Raw genomic sequence first — 19,426 nt, forward strand, 5'->3', positions numbered from 1 at the left:
TGATGATGATCACATCACCCCCACTCACGACCGGATCAAGAAAGTGTGGGGCGTTACCCCCACACCCCCTATACGCCTTCATGGCATGGTGCTAAGCACAGGGGAGCACTTTACCTTTTTTTTTACCACAAGCGGTATTATTACGTCATTGATATTTCATACACGAGTTATGAGTTTTAAGTCTATACTTTATGCACAGATAGTCTAATCGGGACTGGACTAGTGTTTGCTTCCACCGATATCCCTTGATTAGAAGTTGACGACGTTACCACCACGCCATCAGGGAGGCACTGAAATGTTTCAAACAGGGTTGTTAAAGATCCAGGATCCCATAAATTCTAATGGGTTATATTGGGTTTCCCAACAGGACCGGAACTTTTTTTCTCGCATAATTTAAATTCGGTCCAATTTGCGTATTGTTTCATTGAAAAAAATGTTCCTGGACCGTATTTAAATTGATCCGGAAAAAAGGTTCCTGAACCATATTTAAATTAATCCTGAAAAAATATTCCTGGACCTAATTGAAATACTTTACAGATAAAAAAGGTTCTTTACGGTCCGGAAACCATTTCCGCTTGCTGATTTTCTCTCCTGGACCGGAATTGAATTTATTTAACATTTCTGGACCTTTAACAACCCTGGTTTGAAACCTCTACTTGTTGGATTCTACGCGAGGATGACATACAAGTTGACGGCGACGAAACGAGTGAAAGCAGCAAAGAAGCCTCCTTACCTTTAGCAGCAGCTGGTAGTCGTTTATCCTCTGAATCGGAAGCTTCAGGTGCTCGGACAAACTTTTATCGTCCCCAATTTGTTGACTGTACTCCTGGAAGAGAATAAACACACCAATGAATACTTTGAAAAATAAAGCATATTAGAAATTAATATAATTAACGAACAGTATAATTTGTAACAGTGGTTCTGAAACTTTTTCCTCATTGTATCCTTTAGACGTAACCAAACGCCTAATGCAGCACATCATAGATTTTCTCCGAATAGGGGGTTTTGGGGAATTTCTTTGGCTGCCTGGTTGGTGGGGCGTTTTTGATATGTTGGAGGCGTGTGTCTGCAATAGAGCAAAATGGCGTTCGTGTGGAAAGACGGTGAACAAGGAAACAGAAATCCTATGCCTATTATTTTATTGTGTGTTCCTACGTTTAAAATGATTAGTTACAAGAACTAAAATGTGAAACACATGTATGCAACTAGGGCCTCCCTGATGGCGCAGTGGTAGCGTCGTCGCCTTGTAATCAAGGGGTCCCAGGTTCGATACCCTGTGGCGGCACATAGTGGTTGGGATCCCACTTTTAAGTGTAGGTCCAGTCCAGATTAGCCTTACTGTGCATAAAGTGGACTTAAAACACCAAATCAATCAAACATGCATACAACTTTAATGTCCATATATTTTTTCCAGAGTTCTTGGAAAAAAAGTAAATAACAAAACAAATTTGTAAACAAACTGTCAAGCACAATTTTGGAGTATTTTATTGTAAATCCTTAGATTTTGTAGTGAAGAGGATGTGCCTTCATAGCCTGGCCAGTTTATGGATGTCTGGTTGTGCACTTAAAACTTCCAAGCAAAGATTCGGCTTCAAATTTAGTCTATTGTAGATTTCGAACGAGTACTTTATTTCAAAACACATGAAACAAAGATAAGAGCGTCAGTGACAAAAACAGCTTTTTTTCCTGTTCAGTGTTAAAGCTATGAAGTCTAAAACAATGAAGTCTGCTCTACACACCTGCAGCAAAAATGTTTCACTGTGGGTATTCTCGACATTTCTCTTCCGAGCTGTTCCCGTACGCCCTTCAAGTCGTTCATGTACCCCTGGGGGTACGCGTACCACAGTTTGAGAACCAATCCTTTAGAACACACAAGGTTGTTGAATTGTAGAAAGCGAGTGGAAGAGACGGATTCGAACCCGTATCTCCGGTATTCTTCCTGGAAAGTGTCATTAAATTGCATACGACTGAATCCATCATGCTCACGCTGCAGAAAGGAGTCCATCACAAAGTGTAGGGATAATAAAACGACGGAGTGGACATGTCATAAACCCATGGCTGATCAAATAATCCGGCAATGTTACAAAACGACAGATTCGCGTTTGAGTCCAGGCCAATTTTTGCAATCATTATTGTATGAACTGACCAAATTTCTTTCATTATACGAACGATATTTGCTTACAAATCAATATAACCTAACATAAAGCTGCTTGGAATGTAAAGAATGCGTGTTCCAGTTGTTAACGTGTTGAAGTTATATTGACATACTACGGAATAGTGTAATCACAGTTGAGATTAATGTTAAAATTCATTTAAAAGCAGAAAAATAAGCTTGGACGTTGTCAAGAGAAAACTAAATATATAACTTTCCAAATTAAAAAAAAACAACAAAAAAAAAAACAGGAGTAATATTAACAAATGAAAACTATATTCAAGAGGAAATTAAAAGCAGGCGTAATTAAGGTGAAAAACGTTTATACTCTCGTCTAATATAAAACCATCAAAACAGAAATTATACTACAGTCGAGATAACTCCCTGCCTCCATTCACAGTGCAGAACGGGTTATTTTGACAAATCCTTGTTTCCGTGCTGGTTGCTTCGGGGAGGAGGGATTCTAAGGTTGCCGCTTGCTGCCCAAACAGGGGGCAGGCCTAATCAGCTGTTTGACTGCAAGTTTCTTCGTAGGTAAACGCGGCAACAGCGGGTCCTGCGCCGGGAGTTTGCTTGGCTCGACTCTAAGCCTGTAGTTTTGTATGGATGTGAAACAATGCCCCTTATACTAAAATATGAACATAAATTAAGAGCGATTTAAAATAACTTTTTAAAGAAAAATGTTTACAGTTAAAAGATATGAATCAAGTGATTGGAGAAGGTTACACACTGATCTGCACAATCTACATTCATCCCTTGTTATAAGAACAATTGAATAAAGAAAACGTCGCTGGACAGACAATGGAGCACGTTTACGTTGGAAAACCTGGTGATTATGAACACACATTCGGAGGCAGTTAAAGTTCCTGCAGTGTCTTATTTTCTACAAAAATATGGCATACCGAAAGTTAAAATTATGATCTAGTACTGCAACGTTTTAATGATGAAAAGATTCTCTCGGGCTACCGACCAGGTGAGTTGTGGAAAAGATTCCAAGCTTTCGAGAGCTAACGTCACTCTCTCCTGGTCGATCGAGCCCGAGAGAATGTTTCCATCATTCATCCCCAGGAAAGTTTCAAGTCTTACTTTAACGTTTTAATGAGTTGTAAGAAAATAACAATGATAAAACACATTTTCAGAATGTAGGATAAAATTACCTGGTAATTCTCTTCACATCAAGTAATTCATTATGGGATTGTCGAAACGAAAATTACAGGTTTGTTGCTACAGTAATGAAACAATTTTCCGGCTTTCGTGGCGGAGTGGTCAGCGTAAGGTGCTGCTAAGCCACAGGCCTCAGGTTGGAACCCAGGTCAGACAGTGCATTTGTCCCATCACCATTTCATCAGGTTTTCCATTCATCCTCATCGATGCGGTTAACCCAAGAGGTAGAAAAGCTACTAAAATATCCGAAATGGAAAACTGGCTTCTGTTAGGTTAATGATAACAATTAGAAAATAACGTAATTAAAATATAAAGTAGTGAAGTGACCTGTGTTTCTACATTCTCATAATTTCTCACCCCGTGAAGATTAAGCCAAAAAATTACGCGGACACACACAATGTAACGAACGCGACTTACGTCCTCCGGAGATTACAAGGATGTCCTCCTGTCACACTCGTCTGCGGTTGCTATTCTCTAGCGTGTGCGTGTCACATTTAACGCGAGTAACGGGCAATGTGAGACTTCTTTTATAAGACCTTGGTATGCACCTCTAGTCAAAGGCATTGACAAAATCGCACACTGACGATGATCTATACATAGACCTCGGAGATGAACACTGATGACGAAACGAGAAAGACGGGGGAGAGGTTGCGCAACACTACATTTTTTTAGAATTAATGGACACAATATTTTTAAAACGACAATACCATTATTTTTTCATACTGTGCAAACGTAACGTTTTTCTATGCTTATGCAATGTAAACATGGTCGCACCCAGAAGATTTTTCAACTGCAGAGAAAATAACATCTTTGCGAAATTATAAATAGGAATATCGAGCGAAATAATTCTATTGCACTACTTTCTTTACTAACATGAAGTCCAAGAAGGGGGGGGGGGGCTCTGACACACGACTCTCCCTCCGTCCTTTCGCTGCGCCTAAACTACAAAGAATAGAACAGAATGCTTCGTTCGGTCATCATCCAGTCATCAACCTTGCTAGAACTTTGCAAATTCCCTTCCATATAGCTTCCATTGTGGACATATTTATTGTTATCATACATTTTAATCTCTGTCTTACTTTAAAATTCTTTCAATTGCTTATATTTTTAAGCAGGAATTTGGTATCCGTGCAAATTATACAGTCAGGATGAGCAAAATCAGAAAAAGTTGCAGGGATTTAACATCACTGCATTCCTTGAAAGTATTAAGAAAGACTTCTTGTTAATAATAACGCTAAGTCATCCATTTAATGACGTTCGTATTTACTATATTGACTCTTACAATTAGTTTTGTTGGGAATGGGGAGAAGCTAAGTCTTGGTTTGGATTCCATGTAAAGTTTTAGATCCCGACTAGCATTAAATAGGACTTTGTTATTATTTTTTTGCAAACAAAATAAACTGTGAAAATAATTTCCCAAGGAAGGAGGAGGGGATGGCACATCTGAGTTCAAAACTCAGGAATTGAATCAAACGAAGAGAATTACCAACTCTTAAAACGCAGTAGTTATAGCCTGGCATTTATACATTTGCAGTCGACTGCATGTAAAACAACTGATGGGGTATGACATTTTTAGTGATATTCATGACCGATATTGCTTAAGTATGTATGTCATACATGAATGACAAACATTTGCCTCAGAAACAAAGTTCATTTTTATTTTTATAAATCCATTTCAGAAGATATCCATGACGACTCACTTTAGAAGATAAACTCTATATTTAGAAATATATCTTTCCTGTATACAGTGGCGTAGGAACGGCTTTGATTTGGGGGACACAAAGTTCAACCTCTTTATATACAATATTACACATAAACTTTTATTTTTTGAAGTAAAATTTGCATATCCGTGTACTACCAATAAAGAAAAGCAATATTCACAAAATAATTTGAATTTTGTATGGCTATTTTCAAGATAGTTATCAAAATATGCACAATTCCGGAAGAGAAAGGCTTCATTCCATCGTTTTGCACTACTCGCCTCAATCAGTACTGTACCCATGTACCCTCTCGTTCTTGTATACTCATAGAAGTAATAGAAAATTGATAGAATTATGTACGCAAGTCAGATGCCACCTGTGGATTATTGAATCCATTACATTTTCCGAAATTTTGCTAATAAATCTATGGCATTTCCACTTGATAATCACGATCAACAAATTCCGAAACCTTTCAAGTATTTGGCAGCAGCCTAAACAATGTTGTCTGTGTCTAGCGTACACGGTACCTCGTCACAAAGCTGGCGTTACGCGACGCAAGTTAATTCGAATCATGAAACGAAGTTCCCTCGCGACAAGAACGTATGGTGCTGGATGTAGCACCGCGAGTCCATATAAGGCAACGTGATATGATAGCCAGTCAACGCAGCACACGCACACGCACACACTTGAGTTAAAGAAGCTGAAAAGCGCGTCCGGAAGACGACAGCAGCAAAGGTCACGGCTTACCTTTCGGAAAAAAGGGACGTTTGTCCGTCGATTGAAGTGGATGCACTCTCACCTCTCGCGAGGAATGGCGGTCGTCTACGGCTGATTCCTATCGGGAGAGGAGAGGCCTCTGCTAAATCTGGAGCGCCTCGATCCGTCCACTAAATATAGCTTTCTCGTTCGCCTTTCACCACTGCCAGGGAATCGCCTGGACCTGTTGCGTGGAGCGGGGGTGGGGTTTCGTTGTATTGGGTTCTCTTTATTTAACAGTTTTTATCTTTCTAATAGGCTGGTTTCGAACCCAGAACCTTCTGGGGCTAGAGTGCAAGTCGAGCACTCACCTTGCCATTAGGTTTTCAAGCATTACTTCCTCTAGTATTTCCTAGTTCATTTCACTTTCCCAACTTTCACTGCTCCCAATGTGTCAGCTCATCTTTTTACCAGTCTAGGTGTAGTAAAAAACTTAGTCGATGAATTAGTTTTTTTTTTCGTTCAGCATCAGCATAGGACCGAAATCTCTGCTGTCGAACCAGTAGCGTAACTAACATGCTCTGAACCCTACCCCCAAAACTTTCGGTTGTGCGCCCCTTTTCTTTCTAAATATTAATTAATTTATATTGTACTACACTTATATGTACTAAACGTGCAGTTATTTGGTCTGAACCCAAAAAAATGACTCCCCTACTAGAATATTTTCTTCAGGTTTAATAATAACGTATCTTGGTACAACTGACGTTTTAGTAATATCTTGGCCTGTACACAAAATAAGGGGGAGGAGAGAATGGTACCTTTAGAACGTCCTCTATTATGCCACTCAACACCTGTTTTGAAGCCAGTGTAATAGCAGGACCTAACTATTTTGTCTCGGTTTTCTAATTTTCGATATGAGTTTTAAGAAGTGGGGCATATCTCGCTAACAAGTCGATGACGTTAAGAAAATTACCATAACTATTTTGAACTTTCGTTACATCTTCTCGATGTCTCCTGAGAGCGAAATTACAGATGGAATGTTATTATTACATCTCAAATTATTTCAGTTGTACCACTATTGCTGCCAGGTTTAACAAAGCAACGGAACTTAGGATATTTCTCTGCCTCTTCTTCCTCTTCTTTTTACCTTTTTTCGAAATCCAACAGGCCTCCCCAACGGCGCAGTGGTATCGTCGTCGCCTTGTAATCAAGGGGTCCCGGGTTCGCTTCCCGGTGAAGGCACATAATGGTTCGGATCCCACTTTAAACTGTAGGTCCAGTCCCGATTAGCCTTACTGTGCATAAAGTGGACTTAAAACACCAACTCAATCAATCAATCAATCAATCAATTGAAATTCGACACCACCAGACATAAGAAACTTAACAACACACGGTAGCAGCACAGTTTCGGCAAACCTTGAAACGCGGGCTGTAAGTAGGGGCGGGGAGGGGGGGTGAAAGCTTTGACAGCGCATTTCTTTGCCTGTTGTCTACCCTTCGGCCACGTAATCAATGACTTGAACTATTCAACTAATGCAGGTTTTCTTCTAATCTGGTAATTCGCTTTCTACTTTTCTAGAGATTTAAAATTTTCTGTTTGCAGTTGTAGGGGCATGAAAAAATAGTTTAGCGCCGAAAGGAAAACTTTTGCGAACTATCGGTCTTTCTTAATTTATAATTCTTGTTGCGCCCCCGAAGCTCGTGCGCCGCGGGGGTTGCGGGGGTGTTATTTACGCCCCTGTGTCGAACATATAATATGTATACAAAATAATAAGTTTAAATAAATAGTTTAGGATATGGAAATTACAACATATTGGAGAGAGTTCAAGCATAGTGAAGATGACAACTTTACAAAAGTTTTCCTAATTTGTATACCAGAAGTAAAATCCGCGGTGGTCTAGTCGGTAGGGCGTCTGACTGCCATGCGGGAGACCCGGGTTAGATTTCCTTGGTGCGTGATCTAAGGTAGCAATTTTTCCGGCCTTGTCCCCGCATAAAGCGACTCTGGGGTCCACCCAGCCTCAAATCAATGGGTACCTGGATGCAACCTTGGGAATAAAAGAGGCCGGAGCGTGGTACTGATCGCATCACCTCCAAAATGGTCGAGATCGAGAATGTGTAAATAATATTATATTATTAATACAAGAGTAGGTAAAACGACGGTATAAAAATACAGATATAACAGCATGTATTCATTATCTAGCTTACGTGTAGTTAAGATCGGTATAATTTGCATAAAAACAATTTCCCTGGCAAAGAAATTAATGTCAAATAGATGTAGAATTCAATATTTATTGAATAACAAAAAAAAAAAGGATGTTAGATTCAGTTGGCAAAAGTAAGTTCCTGATTAATATTTTATGCACATTATCATAAATAATAGTGTGCAAGCATAAATATTTGGTACTGTCCTTCAAAGGCATATGATCATATAATCCTTGCCTTCCAGTAAGTCCAAAGGAAATATTTTCGTTATTTAATTTAATACTTGGTAAGCCTTTCGGGGGGGGGGGGGGGAACGGTTCCCCCATAAAAAATTGTTCTTGGTCACGAAATAAACAGGAGAATAAAGAAACAACCAGCTTTACACGGAACCTAAACCCTGGAACAGCTCCGCTGATTTTTATGATTAGAGGCAGCTGATTATTAATAGTGGGGAGGCCAACAAAGCATGTCGTGGCGTGCGTGGAGATTGCCAAAACGCTTCACGGCTGAGCAGTGACAGCCTGTAGCAAGCTCATTAGAAAGGTCCGTGAAATTATGCACGGAAGGAATCTCGGGATATTGGCGTGTTCGCCAGACAGAAATTACATATGAGTTTAGCTGCGTCTCCTTCCGGTGTCATAAGCGATAGGAATTAAACAACCGCACCAAGCCAATCACATGACGATGCCTGATGAATCTGGTTCATCTCGTCAATATTGTGGAGCCGCGGTGGCTCAGTTGGAAGCCGACCTCCGTAGCGGAGTGGTTAGCGCGGCAATGCCGGAGATTTTGTTTGTGTTTGTCCCAATGAGAATACAAAGAGTACAGAGAAAATTTGTGGTGGAAAATTGAGAAAAAAAAGTGAAAAGAGGGGGACACTACCGATTAGGCAAAAGTTTCTGACTAACACGCGGAAGACCCGGGTTCGAACCACGGGGCAGGTGATCCGGACAAGGAGATTTTGCCAGTCATTTCCCTGTTTCTGCGCTGCTCTAAGGCTGACCTAGCCTCGTATAAATGGGTACCTGGCGGGGTAAAGGCGGCTGGGAGTAATGCTGACCACATCATCTCAACTATGGACGTGATCAAGAATATGTGGAGCTCTATACCTCCACATCACAGGGGTACCTTTTACCTTACCGTGAATATTGTAGAGGCAGTCGGCAAGGCGACTAACTGCCATGCGGCCGCCCCGGGTTCGATTCGTGGTCGAGTCAGGTACGAAAATTTCCGACGATGTTTCAGCATAAACCGCCTCTAGGGCTCACCCACATTAATTAATGGGTAGCCGAGAGCAACCCTTGGTGTGGGGTATAGGGGGCCGAAGCGTGGTGTGCATCACACCATTTCCACTAGAGCCGAGATCGAGAAGGCACACGGTGTAATGCATTTAAAAAATAATATTGACTTTCGGCAATTTGTATTAATTGCATATAGTATAACAAATTCGAGAGACAATCAGATTCAAATTTTAAACATATAGGCCAGGATTGCATGTTTGATTTGGGTTACTTTATGGCACTTTTGGTTAATCACGACGATGAGGATGAGTGATAATCTGAAATGTATGAAGAAAAATAACAAACACTGAACACAGACCGCACAGAGGATTCTCCCCAATGTGGGTCAAGGCGCCAGTATCTCGTCAGCCTTCAACAACGCAACCCAGGGTGTACTACGCGGAAGAGAGAATGACATTTCAGTATTATACGTGCCAGAAATAGCAAAATATTAAATATAGTTTATCTAATGCGTATTTTATTTTTTTAAAACATTTTTGTTTATTGTAGCTTCTGGTACATGGTGGTTTCGACAACTTTTTTTTGCATTTTGGTCATTTTACGTCATATTTCTTATATCTTTATATTAATTGCTACAACGGCAATGAATTACGAAATGGGTGGTGCAACAAACACGATGAACTATCCCTCGCTTATTACGCCATTACGCTGAGCCACTTTGCCAAGAAAGCTTCCTCTTCCCTTTAGTTCCTCAATTTGCTTATCACAAGAACTTCTGGAATGTGTATACGACAAAATAACGCACCCAAGATGAAATATTGTCATCTTTGCAGAGAGCAGACCAGAAAATTGCCATCCCTGACTTTTGCAATAGTTCACATCAGATCTACGTTATGGTCGAGCAAGGAGACTTTGCTTGGATCGTAGGGCTATAAAGTTCGCTATCTTTTAGGAAGCCTCAAAATAACTCCCGTAAATATGTTGAGATTAGAGCAAGAACGGAAAAGGGGCACTTCCAAGGATTCTTTATGCGCGAGTGAAATGTTTGGCAACGCACCGAGGCTCCGCGGAAGTTTTCAGAAACACCTGAAGACCTTTGCTACTTGAGGGATCGCCCAAGTTCAGCCAAATTCCTCAATTACAGGAGAGTGAATTGCTTTCGCACTCCACTTCCTGCCACATTGTGATGCCAAGGAATCAAAATATTTTAACCTCGAAGAATTGGCGAGTTATCAGAACATTTATCGAGAGAACAAAAATATTAAAAAAAAAAAGTTACATGTTACCACTTTAATTAAAAGAAACCGATGCTTTGTAAGATTATACTGGCATAAGTACAGTGCGTTTCACGGTCAAGTTGGCTGTGAATCGGCGGTTAGCGCGCCGGGAAGTAAGAGCGCGTCTGCCGGCAAACTGGATGCAACATCGACGCGACTGGAACGGCTTGCTGTGTAATGAAATAAGCTCGTACAATTACATTGGTAGTTACAATTAAAATGAGCACATACCTTGTTATAAGCGGTGTTGGAAATGATGTCCTCCTGCATCCAGGAAATTTTCATTAACGTCATGGAAATGTCCGTTCCTTGTGCAAGGCGCTGGATAAATTTTTAACAAGTATGTTCCAATCGTGCTCCAACTTCGTCTAGTCTCTTCTCTGTAAGCACACACAGTTTTACACTTCGCTTCTTATAAAAACAGACCCTGTTTCCCTAAATTTGTTCACAAGTATCCGAACACTGTTTCTGTGTGAAACAGGAACATCTGGGAATTCTGTTGCAAAACGCATTCTAACTTCCCTACAAGAATCCGTAATGACGTAAGAGTCGTACATTTTGGTTTTAAATTGTGCGGATAGCGTGATATTATTAGACTGCAAGAAAGTAGGGATGGCCAAACGGATCCGGATCTGAAAAATCCGGATCCATTCGGATCCGGATCCGGATCCAAAAGTTACGGATCTGGATCCGGATCCGAAAATTCCGAGAGTTCCGGATCCGCGGATCCGGATCCGGGTCTGAAAGTTTCGGATCTGGATCCGGATCCGAGAGTTCCGGATCCGAAAATTTCGGATCCGGATCCGGGTCCGAAAGATTCGGATCTGGATCCGGATCCGAGAGTTTCGTATCTCAATACCATTATAATATTACCACACCTTAAAAGGTATTATGAACTTCGATTACAAAGAAATTTTTCGTTAGTCCTACAAGAATTTTTTCAAGTGTTGTTCCTAAAATACTTTGCTAACACACTCGTGCACACATGTCAGAGGTGATTTTGTAAATGCCATTGAAACGAATATGTATTCATTCGAATGTTGGAAATGAAAACACACATAAATGTGAGACATTCCATTCCAGGATGAAACCTTTAACACATATAACAAGATAGAAATGTTATACAAAAATTATACAATTGTTCTACAGTTACAGTTCTACAAATTAAAATAAAACATTATAATATATGCAGTGTTAAATAATTACAAAGTGTAAGACTAACAAGGGAGGTTATCTAAGTATCCTCCTCCGATTTCCATGAAACTTGGCAGTATAGTGGGGCCCAAAGGAAGAATTACGTGTTTTTTGTTTCAGCTAAAAAACTGTTTTAGGGGGCAAAACCCCTTCAAATGTCAGGATGAAGACAAATTGAAGTGAGGATCTGACCCCTGTGTCCCCCTCCGATTTCCATGATACTTGGCAGGTGTATAGTGGGGCCCAATGGAAGAAATACGTGTATTTTTGTTTCAGCTAAAAAACGGGTTTAGGGGGCAAAACCCCCTCAAATGTCAAGATGAGAACAAATTGAAGTGAGGATCGGACCCCTGTGTCCCCCTCCGATTTCCATGATACTTGGCAGGTGTGTGTATAAACGGGCCCAAATGAAGAAATACGTGTTTTTTTATTTTGTTTCGGCTAAAAAACTGTTTGAGGGGGCAACCCCCCCCTCAAATGTCAATATGAGGACAAATTTAAGTGGGCATTTGACGTATGTGTCCCCCTCCGATTTCCATGAATCTTGGCAGGTGTATAGTGGGGCCCAATAGAAGAAATACTTTTTTTTTTTTTGTTTCAGCTAAAAACGGTTTTACAGGGCGAAACCCACTCAATTGTCAAGATGAGGACAAATTGAAGTGGGGATCTGACCCCTGTGTCCCCCTCCGATTTCCATGAAACTTGGCAGGTGTGTGTATAAACGGGCCAAATGAAGAAATACGTGTTTTTTTGTTTCGGCAAAAAATTTGTTCTAGGTGGCAACCTCCTCTCAAATGTCAAGATGAGGACAAATTGAAGTGGGGATCTGACCCCTGTGTTCCCCTCCGATTTCCATGAAACGTGGCAGGTGTATAGAGGGGTCCAAAGGAAGAATTACGTGTTTTTTTGTTTCAGCTAAAAAGTGTTTTAGGGGGCAAAATCCCCTCAAATGTCAAGATGAGGACAAATTGAAGTAAGGATCTGACCCCTGTGTCCCCCTCCGATTCTCATGAAATTTGACAGATGTATAGAGAGGCCCTATCCCCCCTGTTTCTTCCTATGCCATATTTACGTGGTTTCGGGGTCAGATCCCCACTTCAATTTCTCCTCATCTTGACATTTGAGGGGGGGAATGAAAACACACATAAATGTGAGACATTCCATTCCAGGATGAAACCTTTAACACATATAACAAGATAGAAATGTTATACAAAAATTATACAATTGTTCTACAGTTACAGTTCTACAAATTAAAATAAAAAAGTTCTTTATCTGGATTTCGGATCCGCTAGGATCCGGATCTGGCCATCCCTACTATACACCTGCCACGTTCATGGAAATCGGAGGGGAACACAGTGGTCAGATCCCCACTTCAATTTGTCCTCATCTTGACATTTGAGAGGTGGTTGCCCCCTAGAACAAATTTTTTGCCGAAACAAAAAAACACGTATTTCTTCATTTGGGCCCTGCAAGTTTCATGGAAATCGGAGGGGGAGACTTAGACCTCCCTTGTAAGTGTATTAATTAATTACAAATCGCGCACGCGCGCACACACACTATATATATATATGTGTGTATGTATATTATATATATACGTATATTAGCAGGTAACAATATGTTTTATAAGCACATTCTTACTTTCCAAAGAAGCGCATGTGGGATGGCAAAACGGATCCGGATCCGAAAATTCTGGATCCGGATCCGAAAGTTCTGGATCCGGATCCGAAAGTTCTGGATCCGGATCCGAAAATACCGGATCCGGATCTGAAAATTACGGATCCACGGATCCGGATCCGAAAATTCTGGATCCGGATCCGAAAGTTCTGGATCCGGATCCGAAAGTACCGGATCCGGATCTGAAAATTACGGATCCACGGATCCGGATCCGAAAATTCTGGATCCGGATCCGAAAGTTCCGGATCCACGGATCCGGATCCGAAAAATTTTAGGATCCGGATCCTTAGGATCCGGATTTCGGGTCCGCTAGGATCCGGATCTGGCCATCCCTGCAAGAAAGTACCAGTAATACATAAACTAAAACAAAACAATCTAAAACACTTGTTAACACCTTAACCCTTCACAAACACACGTAAACTGGACACCAGCTATCTGCATACTGAAGCACTGACGAGTCTAGTGCCAAGGTCAGCGTACAGCTGTGGGTCTGAATGGCGGCAGATGAGCTCTTGCATCCCGGCGCGCTAGCCGCCACTCCACGGCCAACTCGACCGTGAAAAGCACTGTATAAATATTTCACTTTTTCATAGTATTGACAAGCAGCTGATGGTTTTTTCCTCCATCACGTTTATTTGTTAGCAAGGGCAAGTAAACTTGGTATATCGTCACACTGATTCATGGATACAGCCAGGAAGACATTCTGACGATGTATTTCGGTAACATTTTCAGAAGAATTTGTGAAACTACACAATAATGAGTGTACATTATTATTCAAAAAGGATTAAGATGTTTCTTGAAATAGAACCCACAAGATATATTGATATAACATGGGAAATAGGAATATGTCCTATATCAACACTTCAATTTTTTATCGTCGATTCTGTACATAAGCTAAATATCATAATTTCTATCGTTTATTCAAACTGAGAGTAATTTAACTCTGTAATTGCTTATTTTTAGTGAAAATGCGTCTACGACAGAAGTATGCTTGATTTGTCAAGGGGATTTGCTGCTGAGAGGCTTGTGACTATAAAAATGTTTGTCACAAAATTTTATCTTCAATCACTCGATTAAAACAGTTCTCCAATCTACGTACACAGACTATTAAAACAGAATGGCGATAATCACTCAATCTATGAAAATTAACAAATTTCATCTCAATCTATAATAACTTAGATATCAAAGGATGCGTGCACTGATTCAAATTACCGTAAAAATTACACCAAATTGTCTGTTGTCCATAAAAAGATACGTGTAGGAGATTACGCATTTCAGGAAAATTCAACCACAATTTTCAAACAAGCCCAACCGAGAATTTAAACGTCATTTGATGATGAAAGCTGAACCAATATAACACAAGACTGACATATTAGTTGTCTTACATTAATCACACCTTTGTTTATAGATGGGTTTCATGTGACGTCAGGATTCGCACCGCTGTCATGTTTGCGGCAAAGCTGTTTGTGGTCTGCAAGGAAATACCCACCTCGCAGCGTTCGTTACACCTGCGCCAAGTGCGCGTTTGTTGTTAGTACTGTGTAAAATGTCAGTAACATTGCATGAAAATGCAACGAAAGGGCGAACTCTAGTTCACCTGTGTTTATTTACTTGGACCAGCTACATGGAATCAGTTTGTTTTCGTATTTATTAGTGGTTCGGATTCTGCTTGAAATATTTACATCCAGTAAGTAACCTATGTTTCTCGCTCGGGGTGGTAGAAAGTGGTCATCGACCTTGAGTACAGATTAGCTGAAAATTCCAAGACTCAGCCATTATCTTCTAGGTTTCCTTTTAACGTTTGTTAAAGCGCAGTAATTTGAAATGTTGAGTTGTTCAAAAACAGTAATTTCACTCCTTGCTTTAACAATTTGCGATATGCAGGCCTCAGTGACGGAGTGGTTAGCACAACGCACTACGATGCTAGGGGTCCCGGATTCGAATCTCGGCCTGGGGCATGACTGATCTCAACGACTAGTCAAATATAGCAGAGAAACGAAGTAAAATAAACCAAATAAATCAATCAATTTGAGATACTTTGAAATATCATTAACATGTTTTAACTAAGCAGTGCTTTTTCCTGACAGTACGCAAAACCTACTATACGGCACCTTTTTTCATGATTAGGATAACAATTAATAACAATTTGTGTTAATGAATGAAATATAAATAATCAAGTACAAGCGTGCAATTACCAAGATGAATTTAACTTTGAATGTTATAATTTTTATCGTCGAACTTATCAACACTTTTCTACCAAATAAAACAAAAACATGGAAACGCTACTTGCAAGAAACGCAACACCAGTTCAATCCATTTGTACTAAAAGTCACAGAAAAATGCGACATATGAACTTACCTGAAAAGAAATGTTCACCCCACCGCTCTGTACTGTTTGTTTTGTTCATTAATGTTGGCACGATTTATTCTCGCCATGACGGGCGTATTCTAATCAACAATCAGAAAATTCTGTGCCGTGAATTGTACCTCCTTCTTTCTCGGAAAATTCTAGGATAAACGTGAGTGCCTGTTAGACCTAAACAACCTAATATTGTACAAAGTATACCATCGTAAACAAGGTTCAAATCTCCGCCCGCCCGCTTGAATTCCGAATGTTTACAAGAACCCGCCCCAATCATGGCTGCTCGATCCCACAATGCAACAGTTTGTGACGTAGGTGAAACACACCTATTCGTTTATTTTTTGACAACTTATGCTCGATACGGTTGCTTTATTCCTACTCTCTAGCGCATATGCTTAGATATCTTAGGTGTTCCCCACTAATCTCCTTACCACCACACCTGTCCAACGTACGATTGCTTGTAAACGGAGAAGAGATAAAAGTTTCCGTGGGAATCAGTCATTCCTGTGACGCAACCGAGCGTCATTTTTCAAGTCTTCCATCTTGCGGTGAAGGATGTTGATGTAAAATGTTATCTTGGCTAGAAAAGCTGTTAAAGGGTCTGGAAATAGCTGGACTAATTTATCCTGCGTGCTGGCGAAGTTACATCTCTGCCAGATTCCAAAGTTGTTTCACCTTGAAGCCAGCATCAAGTGCATCTCCTCCCTTCCGATTTCTGATCCACCGTGACACAATTTGCAACGGTAATGAACGTGCTAGAGACAGAGAGCGAAACTAATTTCATTTGGCGCTTTTCATAGCAAGAAACTTGTTTCCTACCTGCTTGTCAAATGTCAGAAATATTTAGCAATTTTCGTCTCTGATAGAATCTGGAAGCTAGACTCCGGAAACTAGAAAAGAGTCAAAATGTCAATCACATCCATGCTACTAGTGTCGTGGAAAGGTAGGAAGAACACCAGCTTTACAAAGGGTGCCAGAATTCGGAGCCAACCACAGCACAAAAAGCTTATGTTGTCTGCTCAACAATTGGATGAACTGACATGAAAATGACCAGAAATCTAAGTTCAAACAATGTAACACTGTATCTCTGCATAGACTTGCTTGAAATTGCTCTTGGGTAAACCACAAACAATTCGCCACAACTTGCACCTGCTGATATCTGAATTTTCTTTCGTGTAAATTTAATGCATTAGCAGCAAAAGAGCTTTGCTAACAGACATATTCAAAAAGAAATGACAGCCTCAAAGCATTTCTGTACATGGTGCGAGTGTCGAGTTAGGGAGAAAGTGGATAACAATTATCTTGTACCAGGCCCGTAGCCAGGAATTCTTTGTAGGGGGGGGGGGGGGGGGCGGTCAATCCTAGAGAGGGCAAATTTTTAATATATTGTGTCGCATTGGCAGATATAACAGGGTACACAGAGGCACTTGACCCCTCCCCCCAAAAGAGATAGTAACAGAAAAGGGATGATATCTTGAAACTGCAACGAACAAAAAAAACTTCGAGCAACATCAAATAGCAATATTTCGATAATGACCTTTCCAGATTGCCAAAGAATATAAAGTTGAACATAAATAGGCTAATCGGGACTGTATCTACTTGATATTTACAGGTCGATAACGCTAATAGATGATTAATAGGTAACAACAGCTTTGGGCCTCTCTGCAGAACTGATTACGGGAGCCCTTTATAAATCATGCTTCATAATGATTTCCTCTAGTTTCCAGTATGCAAGACTTTTACGCACAAAGAAATCTAACAAGAATCCAACAACACCATTGTGTTGTGTTATGCAAGAAAAATCAAATTAATTAAATAATAATGGTTACATATTATCTACACTTTGATGAATTCTGTAAAAATTTGTAATACATTTTTTGTACTTGCTAAAACATTAAAACATGGGTCCTTGAGTTCACCATGGACTCTATTTCCTTCAAAGGGGAGTCCATCAGTACAGACAATGTTTGCCTACTGGTTACGTTAACCATTTTGCAAAATATTGTGTGAATTGTATTATATTGCTAGTTGAAATACACGTTTTGACACCTGACAAACAAATAGGAATCCCTTGATTGATCAATGACTTCTTGGATTACAGTGTCATCACTAATATTTCATATTAAGTTTCATAGAAAGAAATTGTTTTAATAGGGCGCAAATAATTTTACGGGGCGCCATCGCATTCTCTTTAACATTTTTTTTTTTTCATATGGATCGTTTGGCTCCCAGGCCTGACTGGCTATCTATGGGTCTGAACTTGTACTATAAGAAAAGAAAATTTTACAAAATGTATTATGCAAGGAACACGTAAAAACTAATTCCATCATGAGTATCCATTTGTCCTGCTATTCTTAGATTCTCCTAGTCGTTTTTTTTACTTCAATGTTTGCTTCCCCTAGAATGGACTTCTGTCCAATGTCAGGAGGAGGGGACAATGCCCCCTGCCCCCTGTAGTTGCGGCACTGTATATGAGTGTCTCTTCATCAATTTCACGTCATCACGCATTGTTGCGATTAGCTAGAAGTGGCAGAAAAGCAGGGACGTAGCTAAGTTGATCAGTTCGGGGGGCCCAAAACTTAAGATTTTTTTTCTATCAAACCATTAAAAACTATCAAACTATTAATATACCATATAGGCCTACATAAGTATATGTACAGTATATATATATATATATATATATAAAATCTTATTGGAAGAGAACGTTATTTTCTCCTGTAGCCCCAAAACATTTACGGATATAGACTCGCGAAATCCACGGCCATTATTCGGGAATCTAAATGCAGAATGAACTTATTAACTTAATGGCATCTAGACAGTCTTTAGAAATCCATGTATTTTCTCGTATGTCAGATTTTTGAGACACCAAGAACAATGTCATTAGTCCTTACTCCTTAGATTTGTAAATTTGCTCGAAGAAAATTAAAACGTAGAGAAAACCCTCTTCCGTCAGTTTAGACATAAAAAGGTGCTGGAATCAGGTGCACAAGTATGACAACGGTGCGAAAATGAAATGTTTGTGTAATGAGTTCAAGATAGGCATCCCATGTATATTGTTTATACCAGAATCGAATCCGGCGGCCTTTAGTGCAAGGCGACACCCTTAACCACTATTCTATGGGACATGCAAGAGTCATTTGTGGCGTCGTACTGTACACATTGGAGAATGATAACTATATATATTAAATTTTATGCACACATCTAATGTCTTAAAAGTAATCTTTGCGCGTGCAAAAATGAAAGCGCTCAAATTATTGCGCTCTAGTCTTTCAAGGTTCGATCCCTGGTAGGAACTCCAAAATTTCTGTGATGGCCTAACATCGTGACGACAATTGGGAAGCTACTTGAAATCAATATGTAAGCGAATTCCACTCTCAAAACTAGATGGGACTCGATGTGATGACCACGCGTCACCGAATGGAAAAACACTTCGGAGGCTTCGTCCTTCAAAATTAATTTTACTGAAAAACTGTAATTTTCTTTAGAGGACCTAAACATGGCTTTTTTGCACAGTACAATGTTGTTTTCTTTCACCCTACTTTTAGGCTATAGTTTTTCATTCAAAGGATTCCACTCCCGAAGCATGAGCATGACGCACTACAAAACCAGAGGTCCAAGGTTCGGACCTTGGACAGGTGTGGTTGCATCATGTCTCGCATCTCTATTCCTTCGTATCATCATTCAATCTCATCGTCGCATTTAACCCAAGAGGTAGAAAAGCGGCGTAAAATAACGAAATAGAAATTATTGATTGACTTGGTT

The 19,426-nt window shown here is 40.1% G+C and overlaps 1 protein-coding gene across 5 annotated transcripts in view; it reads right to left on the reverse strand.

Moving 5' to 3' along the window:
• The window catches only part of Obsc (Obscurin), a 493,648-nt gene that overhangs the window by 220,876 nt on the left and 253,346 nt on the right, over nt 1-19,426 (reverse strand). For all 5 annotated transcript variants that reach the window (XM_083139413.1, XM_083139410.1, XM_083139409.1 and 2 more), the window contains one exon: nt 734-826. In XM_083139413.1, the coding sequence (XP_082995539.1) occupies nt 734-826 (93 nt within the window). The remainder of the gene's footprint in view (nt 1-733; nt 827-19,426) is intronic.

Source organism: Lepisma saccharinum, chromosome 17, assembly GCF_977018435.1.
Source record: "Lepisma saccharinum chromosome 17, izLepSacc3.1, whole genome shotgun sequence".
NCBI classification, from domain to species: Eukaryota; Metazoa; Arthropoda; class Insecta; order Zygentoma; family Lepismatidae; genus Lepisma; species Lepisma saccharinum.